General features: G+C 43.9%; 1 protein-coding gene across 4 annotated transcripts in view; it reads right to left on the bottom strand.

The window, feature by feature from the left end:
- Positions 1-14,945, bottom strand: part of PLPP4 (phospholipid phosphatase 4) — a 102,774-nt gene extending 87,829 nt beyond the window's left edge. For all 4 annotated transcript variants that reach the window (XM_019642906.1, XM_019642907.1, XM_019642908.1 and 1 more), the window contains exon 1: positions 14,763-14,945. In XM_019642906.1, the coding sequence (XP_019498451.1) occupies positions 14,763-14,818 (56 nt within the window). In that variant the 5' untranslated portion in view covers positions 14,819-14,945. The remainder of the gene's footprint in view (positions 1-14,762) is intronic.
- Positions 14,946-14,951: the final 6 nt, after the last annotated feature.

The raw sequence follows: 14,951 nt of genomic DNA, 5'->3' as shown, positions 1-14,951 counted from the left end.
AGGAAAAATCAAAACGAAGTATTTCTGTTCCATGTGTTCTTTTTATAAATAAGGTATTCATATTTTTTAAGTCCAATTTAATGTTTTCATTACATGACTGGGGATCCTTCCATTGGTCCACAAGACTGAATTAAAGCACAATACATCCAGGAACCAAGTATTTCCATCTTTAAAAAACCAATGAATGTGAGACTTCTATATAACTCTGTCATCTGTATTATATACATTTATTCAGGGCTGATATGGTCATAAAAAATATCACAGAAAGGCAAATTCTGAGCCAAGTCTTGAAAATAGGTAGGACTTTAGCTAGGCAAAGAAGAGGCCACCTGAATGAAGACTCAAAAACCACAAAAATATTCATGGGGGAAAGTAAGAATCAATGGATCTTTAAAATATAATTTTATATATAGAAAATGTAATCATTATGTCGAAGAGAACTTTGAAAAATCTTTTTAAAGAGACATCCAGTTCAAGATGGCTCATTGAACGCATACATTTTGTCCCCCTTCCCTCTCAAAACTCCACTGAAAAGAATGAAAACGCAAACAAATCTATATCCAGGCTAAAGTGTCTCAATGGTGCCAAGCAGCAAAGCAAAATAGGAAAAAAAATTATGAAAATGACAAAAAAAGATGGGAATAAAATAATAGATAATACAACAAAGAAGAAACCTCCCTGGAAAGGAGTTTAGCCAGAGAGGGAAAACCTAAAATTCCATGAACAAATTTCCTTCAAGTCACTGGCTAACTCAGAAAGTACCCTGTACAGGACAAGACTCCAAGGGCCCTCGTGGAAAGTAACAGCCACAGTTTAAAGAGTGAAGCACAGGTTTCAGCAGCTAGTCAATGCTAGGAGATAGAATTTGGAATTGAAATTTCTCCAAGTTAAACTTTCTAGTGAAACCTCAGTAGAAAAGGCCAAACCACAGGAGTAAAAAACACACCCCAAGACTAAAGGATACACCCTTGGATCAAAGGAAAAACCAAAATGGACTTATCCAAACATAGCCTGGAACCAAGGTGCCAAGAATTAAAGTGACCCAACAGTGAATTAACTGCATGTAAGAACAAAACTCAACACTCTTTAGAGGACAATAACAATCCAGAATCTCTAAAATGTGTGATGTACAATGCCCAATTTACAATAAAATATTACTATACATGCAAGAAATGTGACCCATAATTGACAGAAGAAAAAAAAAACCAGAACAATGGATCGTCCAATCTCAGAATTAGCAGAACAGGGCTTTCTATAATAAATATGATGCAAGATTATAGGGAACAATGAAGAGAATAGATGAACTGGTGGAAAACATCAAAAAGAAACTAAAACTCTAAAAAGGGGCAAAATGGAAATTCTAGAACTAAAAAAAAGATGAACATCTGAAATAAAACATTTATTGTAAAGGCTTACCAGCAGAATAGACACAGTAGAATAAAGATCTGGTGAACCTGAAGACAAGTCAATAGAAATTATCTTAAAATGAGCAACAAGGAATAAAAAGATTTTTAAAATAAAATACAACAGCGCACCCAAGACCTGTGGAACAATATCAAACTGTCTTAACATATGTAAATTGAAGAACCAGGAGAGGAGAGAGACAATGGGGCAGAAGATATTTTTAAAATAATGTCAAGAATATTTAATGAATGAAATACATCAAACCATAGCCCCAAGAATCTCCACGAACTCAAGCAGAAAAAATACAGATGAGACCACTAGACACATCATAGTCAAACTGCTGAGAACCAAAGATGAAGAGAAAGTTTTAAAAGCAGCCAAGGGGAAAAACACATGATGTTCGGGAAAGGAACACGGACAGTGGCAGCTGACTTCTCATCAGAAATCATGGACTCTACAAGACAATTCAAAGCCATCTCTAAAATGCTGAAAGGAAACTGACAATCTAGAATTCTATATCCAACAAAAATATCTTTCAAAAGTAAAGGCAAAGTAAAGACAATTCCAACAAATCAAAAGCCAAGAAAATTCAGTTCTAGCAAATCTGCCCTAAAAACAATTCTAAAGGAAGTTCTTCAGGCCAAAGGGATATAATCCTAAAAGAAAACCCAAACCTGAAAAAGGTAATAAATAGCAATGGAAATGGTAAATATGTGGGTACATTTTTTAATGTAATTTCTGTAAAGATATATTATTTAAGACAAAAATAATTTAAATGATCAATACAACTTATATGTAGAAGTGAAATTGATGACAATGTACCAAAGGAATAAATGAAAGTATGCTGTCATGAGAGTTTTACATTTTATGTGAAATGGTGTAATATTGACTTAACAGTGAAAAGTAAAAAATGCATATTGTAATCTCTAGAGAAACTATTTTTTACAATTTTAAGACATATAACTAAAAATACAATAAAGAGGAAAATGGAATTCGTATTTTATTAATCTAAAGAAAAGACAGACAAGAGCAACAAAAAACAGATGGGACAAATAGAAAACAAATAACAAGGTGGTGGATTCGTCAACCTTAAAAATAAAATAGCCAGTTACTTTACCATAAAAAATGAGTTTATTCAGGAATAACAGAGGAATTGCAGTTCGGGACATGCGAACAATGGTGAACCACAGGCAAGTCTAAAGAACAAAGGAGGGAAACATTATTTTATAGGGAAAAAGGAGGAAGTTGGAAAGGGTATTTATGAGCAAAAGTCCATCGGAGGAGACGGAGAGCTCAAGACGGAGGTAGCTTCTCATTGGCTGAATGTGGCGATTTCTCATTGGCTGGACTGTTGTTAGGCAAAGAGAAAAATGTTCCTTCCTCCTACCAGGGTAGTTAAAGGAAGCTTCTTCTAGCCCAAATTGTTCAAGTAAGTTTCAACGGGTGGTACATGCATGAGAGCTCCCCACTTCAGAGCTTCCCAACTCCACTTTGAATGAGGTTTTCCTTCATACATTTTCACAGTCTTAAAACTCAGCCATATCAATCACCACATTAACTGTAAAAGACTTAATCACTTCCATTAAAGGCAGAGATTGGCCAGATTGGATAAGATTAAAAGGTAAAACTAAATGTTGTTCATAAGAGACATACATTCAACATAAAAATACAGATAGAATAAAAGTAAAAGGATGGAAAAATGCATTCTATTAAGACATTAATCTAAAGAAAAATAATGCAGCTATATATTAATATTAGATAAAATAGACTTCAAGATAAGGAACATTAACACAAAGATGGAAACAATGATAAAAGGATCATCAGAAGAAAACAAAATGTAAAAACTCTAACTAGAAATAGAAACATAGGAATTTTGACTTCCAAATTATCACTAAAGGAAATAAAAGAGGGTAGCAAAAAAAAGATTAAAAAATTGGTCTATTTAGTTAAAAGTAAGAAACAAGAGGAAACAAACATTAAAACCAAAGCACTACAAAAGTAAACAGTATATGGTGGCAGCAATAAGACAAAATATTAGCTCCAAAAAAAAGTGACTGCTTAAATTACTCTAGTTTGACAGGAGTAGCATATCTTCACATTAAAAATTATAAATTAAAAAAAAATAAAAGTGAGACTGTAGAGGATTTGAATAGCACAGATAACTTGCTTTAATATATTTAGAGCTTTATACCCACCAAACAGAAACTATTCATTATGTTCAAGCTATGTAAATGTACAAAAAAGTTGACTACATGTGTCGCCATACAGAAAATTGTAACCAATAAAAAACACAGAAATTACAGAAGCCGCAGTCTCTGATCTCAATACAATGAAATTATTTCAGCACTATCATTATCTTTAAGATGAGGGAACTGAAACACAGAGATAAAGCAACCTGCCCAAATTCATATAGCTGGTAGACAGCAGATAAGTGTCTTGAACCCAGGCATCCTGGCTGTAGAGCCTGCAGTCTTAACCACTGTGCTATGCTCCTTCCCAAGGAGAAGGGGCCATTTCCCCTCAAATTGTTAAATATACTCCAAAACTACACTAATGAAAATGTTATATTGAGCCACCACCAGGCAAACAGATTGTCAGAATAGAATTCACTGGCAATCCCATGGATATATGAACATTTGTGTCTGATAATGATATCACAGAAAACAATGACTTTTGCAATAACTGACAAACTATATGCAAGAAAAAAAAATAAATGCTCTACCTCACTCCATAAATAAAAAAGTAGATTTCTTGTAACTAAAGAATTAAAATTAAAGAACAGCAGTACAAAATACTAGACAATGCAGAAACGTATTTCTATTTTAGATGACAAAGGACTTTCTAAGTAGGACAGAAACTCTGAAACCATAAGGGGAAAGATTGATAGATTTACCTACATAAAATTTAAAACATGGCCAATAATAGAAATTGCAAAGAAACTTAAAAGTCAACCATAAAGGTGAAGAAAATACTAGCAACATATAAAAGGTTAATATTTTTTAAGCATAAAACACTCCTACATAATAGTAAGATAAATTTAAAGATCCAGTCACTTCATAAATTATATAAATGTCTAACCACTATGCTGTACATCTGAAACTAACATAAAATAATAGTGAATGTCAACTGTAATTGAAAATTTTTTAAAAGGTGAGGGAGCATAAGAGGTTCAAGTTTCCAGGTATAAAACAAGGCATGGGGATGTAACGTACAGCATGGGAATATAGTCCATAATATTGTGATAGCGTGGGATGGTGTCAGATGGTTGCTGGACTTATCATGGTGATCACTTCTTTAGGTATATAAATGTTGACTAACTATGGTGTACACCAGAAATTAATACAATATTGATTGTTAGCTGCATTTTAATAAAAGTCTTTTAAAAATTTAAAGATCCAATAAAAGCATGAATAAAGGGAAATGACAGATATTTCACTAAAAAAAATACAAATTGCCAATGCAGGAGTGAAAAGATGCAAATGTTATATTCCCTCCATGGTATAAATATAAAATAAACATTAATAGCATCCAGCATTTGCAGGGATGTCAAAAATAGACACCTTCGCTCTGTTGGTGAAAGGTACAGTCCTTTGGCAGGGGGGACAATTGGGCAGTGCAGTGTCCATCAGTAAAATACATGCGGCCTTGAACCAGGAAATTTCATTTGCAAAACTTTATCACAACAGTACTTTAACAGGTGCACTACAGCGTATGCACAATTGCAATGTTGTTTGTTATGGCAAAAAAGGAAAACCCCCTAACGTTCCATGAATACGTTAATGCAGTGGAACACCACACAGCCAGTAGAAAGAATCAAGTAGATCTATATAGATAAACGATGTCTCCAAAATAAATTAAGCAAAAAATGTTAAACTATAGATAAAATGTGTTCTCAGTTTTTGTTTTTATTACATATAAATGTGTGTTTAAAAGTTTAACTTTAAAAAATGAGTGGACTAGAATTGGCAAAGGGAAGTGAAAGAGTTCAGGGAGTCTGACACCTTTTGTACTGTTTGAATTTTTGCAACTATTTTATAATCTTAAAAATAATTTTTAAGTGAGGGAAACACATTCATTCCCATTACAGTCACTTTTGTATAATCCTTTATAACATTTGCCCAAATCAGACATCTTTCAAGTAGTTGTAATTCTGAGGCTATTTCATTAGCTTCTTTCCCCACCCCACTCCCAAACAGGAAACTCCTATATTATTTTGCTGTTTTCAGATACATGTCTTGCATTTCTAAGGAAATCACAGATTTAACGGGTTATTAGTTATTTGCATTTTTGTTAGTTCCCTGTTCCTATCTGCTGCCCATTTTTCTATTGAAGAGTTCTTCTCTTTCCTTATTGATTGGTAAGAGCTCTCTGCATAAGGAGAGCATTAAGTCTTAACTCTATAAATTAGGGTTACAGAGTTAACTGGGGGCCGGGGGGGGAAGGGGGGAAGTACCTAGTACAAAGGTGGCACATAGTAAGTTAAAGCTTGTGTCCTTTCCTTCTTCCGCCTCCCTTCCTACGCAAGGTGGACATATAGGTCAATTAAAAGATACCTACACATATATACATGTGGACCATTTGTTTTTCTCAATGGCGTCTTGGACAATTATTCAGAATGCCTCCCCCAAACTTCCTAAATCCCAGTTCAAGGCTTAGCTCTCTTGTAGTACTAAGAGCTGCACTATTATTATTATTATTATTATTATTATTATTATTACATTGTGATATTAGGAATATTTTAAGTGACCTGTATCTTCACCTCCGCCTAGGAGGGAAGAGAGATAAGGGGAGGAAAGGAAACTGGCTTTAACACTTACCATATGCCAGCTGTGGACTAGGCACCATCACATCACTTCATCTTTAGAGCCTTCTTGGAGGTGACACAGGAAGCTTATAAAAGTTATAAGATTATAAAGCACATCTCTATAATCACGATTTAACTCCAGAGCCCATAAGTGCGCTGTGAGGACATGCTGCCCACCCCCCTGCAGAGGAGGGACCCAGCTCTGGGCTCCCTCGTGTCACTTTCCAGGACTACCACATGCTTTACACAAAGCAGCTGTTCAACAGGTCGAGATTAAAGCAGCATACAGACTAGATCTCTCTTTTAGAATTAGAGGTGGACAAAGAGAAGCCAAACCCTTCTTTAAAAACCTCAGATAAATAACCCAGTGCTTCCACTCCTAGGTATCTAACCTAACAGGTATCATAAATATGTTCACCAAAAAGCAACAATAGTATTACACTTAATAGCCAAAAAACCATCAATAACCCAGACAGCCATAAAGAGTAGAGTGAGTGAATAAACAGCGGTGTCATCATGCAACGAAATGCTCTACAGCAATGAGAATTAACAAACTACAACCATACACAACATGGATGAAATACAAGAACATGCGGAGCAAAAAACGTCACACACCAGAGTCCACACTGCATGATTCCATGCACACAGAGTTCAAAACCGGTGTTAGAAGTCAGACCCTCGGGGGTGGGGGAGGGGGCCTGGCAAGTAGGGGGTAGATCCTCTGGGCCGCTGTTCAATTAGGAATCGTGCACTTTCCTCTGTGCAGGTTATTTTTAGGTTGAACTCGATGAAATTCCCACTTTCATAGGTCAAAACAGTCAAATATGGGCAATTTCAAATGGCTCAAACTAGTATTTCAATAAAAACGCGTTTTTTAGAAACCCTCTGGTAAAGAAGAAAGAAATGTCTAGCACTGATGAGCAGACTGCTGCTTTTCTGAAAACCAGCCTAAATGACCCTGCAGCTTCTGACCCTGTTTCTTGCTCCTTTCTCCTTGGTGGAGACACACCCAGTCCCTCACCTCTGCGGGACAGTTTTTCACTATCACATATTTAAAGACTGCTGAAGCCATCCCTGGTTTCCAGACCCAGCTCCTCTTGGCCACTCGCATCTCCACGCATCCCCCCTTAACACCTCGGAGCCCTCAGATGAATGATGAGGACACACAGCCAGTCACAGTCCCGCCTGAATTCACTTCCTCGTTGTGGACCAGCATCTCCCACTCATTCACAGGACACCAAGATTAGATCTCTTAAAGAAGCAATAGAACTAAGATGATTTCCATATTTAAAAATATTATCAGAAAAATAGAGGCACGGCGCTTTTATGAGCCTTGTGTGAGTCATAAAAGGCATAATCGTTATAAGTAATTGAGATCACGTTATCCACAAGTTATAAAACTAATGATCTCCTTTTGTCGTGTGATAAAGATGTAGCTCCCTGAGGAAAAACACCATGAATTCTCAGAATTCTGGGTACAGCCGACTCATTTTATAGTGGCCAATAATATTTCAAACAGAAGGGTGCCCCGTTTAGGAGATGAAAAGCAGACGGCTTCCCAGGGAGGTGAGAAGCACCCGGCACACTCGGTCCAGCACCCACCAGCTGGGGGTGGAGAGGGTGCTGATGAAAAGGACTCGTGCACCAGGCTTCTGCCAGAATTCTGATGAACATCCACTCGGAAACAAATGATGGGAACACAGCTTTTTCCTTATACATTATCTAATGCAGTTACGCGGGGAGCACTTTTGATTCCAGATCCTAAATCACTGGTGTAAACAGCCAGTAATTTAAGTCACCACTGCCTGAGACACCTTAGGGCTGAGGCCCCCCCTCCATCAGACAGCAAGCCCCCGACGCTGCCACGTGGGGGCACGGCTCGCTGAATGAACTCAAGGAACTCACACCTCACTTTTGGGGGCTAAGACGAATCAGTTGAAATCTACTTAAAAGAGTTTATTATTTCATAGAAATCCTGTAGTAAATTATTTGTAATAAGAATATCATTCGCTACCTATGGTGTTTCTCTTCAGTGTTATTTATGGATTCATCTTAATAAAAGGATAATAATAGTAATCTTAACCATGTGGTGAGCCCCCACAATGAGCTGACTATGCTCTCATTTAATACTTGCAAGCCTTACATTCACAGATACTGTAAATAGTCCCATCCAACAGATGGAGAAACAAACACACAAGCTGGACACAAGCTTTCCCTAAAGGCTCGCACAGCTCGTGAGAGGCAAATCACAGGATTTGAGCCCCAGTAACCCAAAGCCGAAGGCCACAGTTGTGACCACCACGCTACACCGCCTCCCTGAGACAATAATATACACAACAGGGGTTCACAAGCGTGGGGAGGGGACACCTAAGCTTTGTTATGTGTACCGCAGGCGCTCTCAAGCACCTTCTCTAATAAAACCCAAAGAAGTAAGAATTATCCCCCTTTCCTACCTGAAGAAACTGAGGTTTGAGATTTCAGGCAACTTGCTAGTTAGTGGCAGAGCTGAAATCCAGACACACACCTGCCTCGCTCCAAAGCCCAGGGTCTTTCATTCTACCACTTTGGCCCAAACATTTTGTTTCTAGAACGCAAGCAAAATGATCACAGGTGTATTAGACAGCTCGAAGAGACTTAATGCTACAGTCGCTGATCAATCCTCAAACCGCAGCGGACGCAAGTTTCCGTCTCTCCCACAACGTCCACTTCCTGCTGCCCTGCTGTTCGTCTTGCAGCTCGGCCATCTCAACACACAGCCCCGCACTTGCCACCAATGGACAGGCCACTAGGGGGACTCACGCTGCCTCACCCGGAGTGACACCAGCCATTACACCCATGTTCCACGTGGCCCCACCTAAAGGCAGGGCTTTGGGACACATGGCCTCCTGTGTGGCCAGAAAGGAGAGAAGAACCAGAGGAGACCCTCAACCACAAGACGGGGTAGAATGCACGTCAGCTGCTCCCCAAGGGGTGGACAGAAGGGTCACCTGTCGAAAATGCAGATTCCCAGGGCTCCCGCTCATGTGTTGGTGCAATTATTAATAAGTGTGCACTGGGCCCAGGTGACTCTGAGGGAGGTGCTCGGCAGGCCGAGCTTTAGGAAGCCTTGCTCCGGATGAATGCAGAACACTGAGAGGCCTATAAAAATCATCACTGGGAATCAAGTGCAACCTGATAAACACTCATGAGGCCCCCACCGTGCTCGTGCCAAGGCCTGGCTGGGAACGCGAGGAAAGCCAGGATGCAGAACGAGCCCCTGCTGCCCGAAGGTGTACAGTCCCGAGCCAGACATGGAGATGACTGACCACAAGTGAGGCAGGATACAGCACGGTTCCCCAGGGAGCACAGCGGCAGAGCAGCGGCAGCAGAGCTGTGCACTGTCTCTCATAAAAGTAAACAGGGCCTACGCTCCCAAGGGAGCTGTCGCTTTCCACCACGGGGCAAGTGTCTGACCATGCGGCTTCTTTGTTCCAAACTTCCCGGGCTCCAGTCAGTGCCCGAGAAAACATTCACACTTCCCAGCCGGGCCCTGAGACCATCACATTCTTGCCCCAGACACTTCCTGCCACTCTTACCACCCAACCCCCGAAACCCACACTCTATGCTGAGGCCACACCTTGTGACCTGATCCCCACCCAGAATGTGAGTCCAGGCCTCCAGGCCTTTGCTCCCGCACACTCCATCTGAAGGAATGTCCTTGGACCAGGTCCTCTCTACCTGCCACTCGATGCTCAAGACTCTGGTGAGATGTCAGCTCTAGGAAGCCTTCCCTGGCACCTGCCGCCTCCTCATCCCCAGTTAATCCCTCCTTCTCAGTAAACTAAGCGCTTTGTTCCACCTTCCACAACCACCCCTCCCAGACTGGACTCTTGGGGTTATGATGAGAGATCCGTTAGTTACTGTCAGTGTGTCAAAAGTCGACGTGACAGCCAGTGCCCTCAAGCAAGTCGCCTGGACCAGCGGAAGCACCAAGTTTCCCTGTGTCTGTTTGGAATTATACCAACCAAAGTTTACTAATGAGGGGGAAGAAAATACCTGCTACAAGTGCAGGCACCTAGGTGGTGCCAAATAAGCACCTGTCGACTGGATAAATGATAAAAAGAGAAATGTTTGGAGGCAAACCTTTTAAACCCAGTGATTGTACAGGGGAAAATAAACAGTGGCCTGCCGTGAGCTTGCTCTGCCAGACTGGGCATCTTGGAGGCCCCCCGGCCTGCCTTCTCCGTCATCCCCAGCACCCAACACAGGCCTCCTGCATAGGAAGTGCCCAAGGTGGATGCTGGCTTGATCTGAGGCGAGACAAATGCCATTAGCCCAGCAACCCAGCTTCCTGAGCAGACCCTCAGGTCCTCGAGGGACATCCCAGACAGGGAGCCACCAGCAGCCAAAGGGGAGGGGGGAGAAAGGAGGAAGGGAGGGGTAGAGGGAGGGACTGAGGACCCCAGGCTCACAAGTGAAATAGGAAGATCACATTCCCTCCAGTCAGCATGTCAGATCATCATCTTCCCAGAGTCCTTTCTGCAGGCTGTAAATAAAGGGTGTCCCAAATTATCTGACCCTAAAGGGCCATGGCCAACAGCCACGAGAGGAAGTGGTATGTCGCTGTTTTCTTAACACTACCATTTATGTTCTTAACAGCAATTTACTCTCCACATCTTGCTCTCTGGGCTCCAAAGACCTAAGGAAGACCCCTCAAAATCTGTAACAGGCCCTGATCCCATCTCTAAGGGGATGTGAGCCACAACTGCCACCGCTCCACTGCTGAGGTGTCATCCTCAGAGTGTGATTTTAGAACTAGAGTGACATCTCTTCCCACACATTACTCCAGGCCACCCTTTGCTTCTCTGGAGATAACAGGTCAGATAAGGGGATTGCTTCTAGGATGTGGTCACTTTCACTCCAGTCTGCAAGCCTGGTGCTGGATACATTCCATCTCAGTGGCTGGTGGCTTTGGGACAGGGGTCGACTGCCTGTGTGAATCCAGGTGGTACCTGCCACTAGCTGAGTGTGTTCAGGTAAGTGACTTAACCTTTCTAAACCTTGCTTTCTGGACTCGTAGTGCAGGGAGAATGAAGAGTGTCCATCTCCATGAGACAAGGCTTAAACGAAAAGGTCCATGGACTATCTTTGACATACAGTAAACCCTGAACTGACCACTGCTGGTTACTAGTTTTCTAAAGGGTTACAGCGAGGTGACTGAGAGTCTGGGCTATGCAACAGGAACATCGCGATTTACTGATAGATCTCAGCGCCCTTACTAGCTCTGAGATTTGGGCAGTTCCTTAACCTGCCTGTGCTTCAGTTTCCTCATCCATCAACAGAAATATCAATGTGCTCCCCTCCTCAGGTGCATACTAGGGCTACGTGGTATACGAGTGTGTGGTTGTCTTCCTTAGTGCCCAGCACATGGTAAGCAATCCAGAGGTGGTAGCTATTGTACTGGCGATAGGAGTAAGAGTGGAAGTAGTGTACTAGCAGTGTGCCACTGGTCTTCAGGACTGTAGACCGGCCACCTTGTTTCCACACTGTGCTTACTCAGCAAGGTCCAGTACTGGCTTTAGCACCTGCAAAAACACTCGCAGACTCTCTCCTGGAATGCGGGGGGGGGGAGGTGAAGGCAGCAGGATAGAGGAAGTCCACTGTGTTTCTCCTTTTCTCTGCTCTGCCCACTGTTCATGTGAAGAGCAAAGGGGCTTCTAGACCCCCAAGCATTAAATGTAGCCTCAAAACTACACATCAAACTTGGATTTTTCCTAAACATTGGGTTCCTCTAACCAATTTACTTCCTGTCAGGTTAAACCTTATGTGCCAGCTCTGATTTGTATTACTCTTTACTAATTTTCTTCCCAGCGATTTGAAGTTCTTAGGCAGGACTGTCCAAAGGCACTGAGCACCTCTTGGGCAATCTATGGGGGATGCCTGGACAGCACCTTCTTGGAATCCTGACTCACCAAACCGCAGCACCAACTCTGGTCTACAGAGAACTGGTTCTTTAAGAGAGCCAGGGGAAGCTTACATCCCAACTACCAATGGGTCCTAAATGCATTTCATTGGTGCTAACTTAGGACCTACGGAAGCATGCGGGCAGGGGTAGCGGGATCCCAGCCCTCATGCGGAACCAGTGTGGTCAGAGAAAAGGTGCATCCACAGATGATGTCCCCCCAGAGGCACAAGTTTTCAAAGTAAGGTATCCCCTCCCCACCAGTAAGATTATTCTCTTATCCTGAGAAATAGGGCAGAAATACCAAACAGAACCAGATGAACTGTATCAGCTAAGCTGGACTCAGCAGCAGAGAAACTGGATTCTGTTTGTCCAGAGGGACCTTCCAAACCTACCCAGGTGAGGCCCTGCTGCTGAGACCACCGCCTTCATGAGCAGAGGTAGGTACAAGCCACTGAATCTTCCCATCAGACCAGTGCTGGCAAAAGGAAGACTAAAACTTCCCCCAAAAGGCAGCCTCTGTCATCTCGCCAAAGCTGATCTGGGAAAACAAAGGGTCATCTGTATCTGTGCACTCCGAGCCTGTCCTTTCGGAAGTCGTCATCTGCCTGATGATAACAGCTCTAAACATCCAAGATTCCCACCCGGGGAGTCTCCCCCCGTTACCAAAGCTGGTCTTTGCAGGTAAAAGAGCCACAAGTTGGATACAGTGCTAATAATTCCAATTTGATATGAAACCAGGGAACCATCCAAAAATGCCATCAATGTCCAAGTGTTTCCCTTTGGGTGTCAGCACATCCCCTATTAAGTAATTAATACAAAGGAGAAGTTTGGATTAAAGAATATAAAGTGCCTGTCTGGTTTTTACATAACATCCTTAGAGAATGCAAGAAGCACATAAACGATAATTATCAAATCTTCAAATCCACTGCATAGACCATTATACATTTGTAAACATCTCGATCTGAAAACAATATAAATATTACTGGACCCTTTTTTTAAAAATCAGAATTCCCAGCAGCTATCAAACCAAGCAGCCTAACAGCCCACCTCACTTTCCTGCAGCATCACTCACACAGTCACCCAACAAACGTTAAACTCCACTGTGCACAGAACGCTTGATTGTTTCCATCGCATAATAATTTAATGGGGCTTAGCCTATCTGCCAGTTACAAACTGTCCTCATTGGATCACATGGCAATCACTAGTTTTAATGTTTATTCCAAAGGTAGAAAAACAGAGGAAGAGGAAGAGAAAGAGTTTTCCGCTTTCCCAAATGCATCCAGACCCACTGAAGTTCTCCTCGGTCCTTCTTCCCACTGAATCACACTAGTGTTTAGGCAGAAGCTGGGAAAGGGGGCTTGCCTGCATCTGAGGATGCTCACCGCCCTTTCTGATGGTTTGAATAAATACTCTGGGTGAATTTCATCCCCAGTAAAGAAGAACATGCAAGAAAGGGCATTTCTTTCCATGTGTATATCCTGGGCTGCCCAGAACAGAAGGCATCTCACAGCCACCCACCTGCCATCAATGACAGATTCGGGGCAGAAATCCAGAGGGGCCTCCTGTCCGAATGGCTCAGTGAGCTTTTCAAAACAAACAACTAAACGAAAAAGGGGGGGGGGGAGCCAGGCAAATCCAGAAAGTTCAGGCAACTTGAACATTTCAAATGTGTCATTCAACAGCCATAGGCAGAGAGAACCTGGCCCGTGAATGGGGGAACAAGTGCAGGTGTGGGCGCCTAGGTAACAGGCGATCACAGGGGGCTGTGGAGTGGGTCCGAGCTGGTGCTCTGGGCTTGGGTCTGAACAGCTCCCTGCCGATGGGGCCCTGGGAGACCGGCGGGCAGAAGGCCCCCGGGCACCATGGGGCTCAGCCACCTCTGAAAAACCCCCGCGAGAGCGCCCCTCCTCTTCCCAAGATCTCTGTTTTCAGGTACCAGACGTTCAGAGCCGCCGGGTGCATTTCGCTGCTGCCCACGAAGGGCCCTCGCCCGCACCCTAAGCGGACGTGGACTCCGCACAGGGCTCACGTAGGGAGCCCCACACCCCGGCCTGCGACCCCCGACTTCCCGAGCCTCCACAGCAACAGTTTTCCAGTCTGAGCAGTACCGCAAACGTCTCCTGGGAAAATGCTCACCAGGACCCCGGGCACTGAAGCCAGGGTCACGGGAGGACACCGAGCCTGGCCCTGGGTACAGCGGGGGGCAATGGGAGATGGGCCAGGAGCTACGGCTGCAAACGTCGGTCTCGGAGGCTCACACCCGAGAAACTTCCCGAGGGCGCGAGCGAGGTGCGCGGCCGCGTCCAGGAGAAAGCCCTGCAGGCGAGGGGACCCGAGCAGCGGCTGGACCCGCTCCCTCGCCCGGTGCAGGTGACGGGAGCAGGTCTCAGTCCCGTGTGCGCGGCTCCCTCCGCGCCGAGGGTCCCAGGAAAGGGACCAGGAGGGTTTCGCTTAATTCCAAAGAGCACATCCCGGCCACCGGGCAGGGAGGGAACCTGGAATCCAGGCCACCGCGTTCCGCGGTGGCGCAAACAAAGTTGGGGCGCAGAGACGCTCGGTCCGTGGATCCCCGCGTCCGTGCGCCCCCGCCCGCGGCGCGCCACTACTTACACGAAGACCCCGAAGAGCAGGGCTCGGACCCCGATCTCGATGGCCAGCTCACGCATGGTGCGGCCGGAGCGGCTCCCGCGAAGGCTGCGACTGGTGCTCTCCGCGACTCCCGCAGCTCGGCCGACGCCGGCTCGCCAGACCTGGGGCGGCGAGGGAGGCGCGCTCCAGGCCGCGGGCGGGGGCGGGAGG

This window comes from Hipposideros armiger, unplaced genomic scaffold, assembly GCF_001890085.2.
Source record: "Hipposideros armiger isolate ML-2016 unplaced genomic scaffold, ASM189008v1 scaffold_74, whole genome shotgun sequence".
Taxonomy (NCBI): domain Eukaryota; kingdom Metazoa; phylum Chordata; class Mammalia; order Chiroptera; family Hipposideridae; genus Hipposideros; species Hipposideros armiger.
This window is presented reverse-complemented; position numbering and strand designations above follow the sequence as displayed.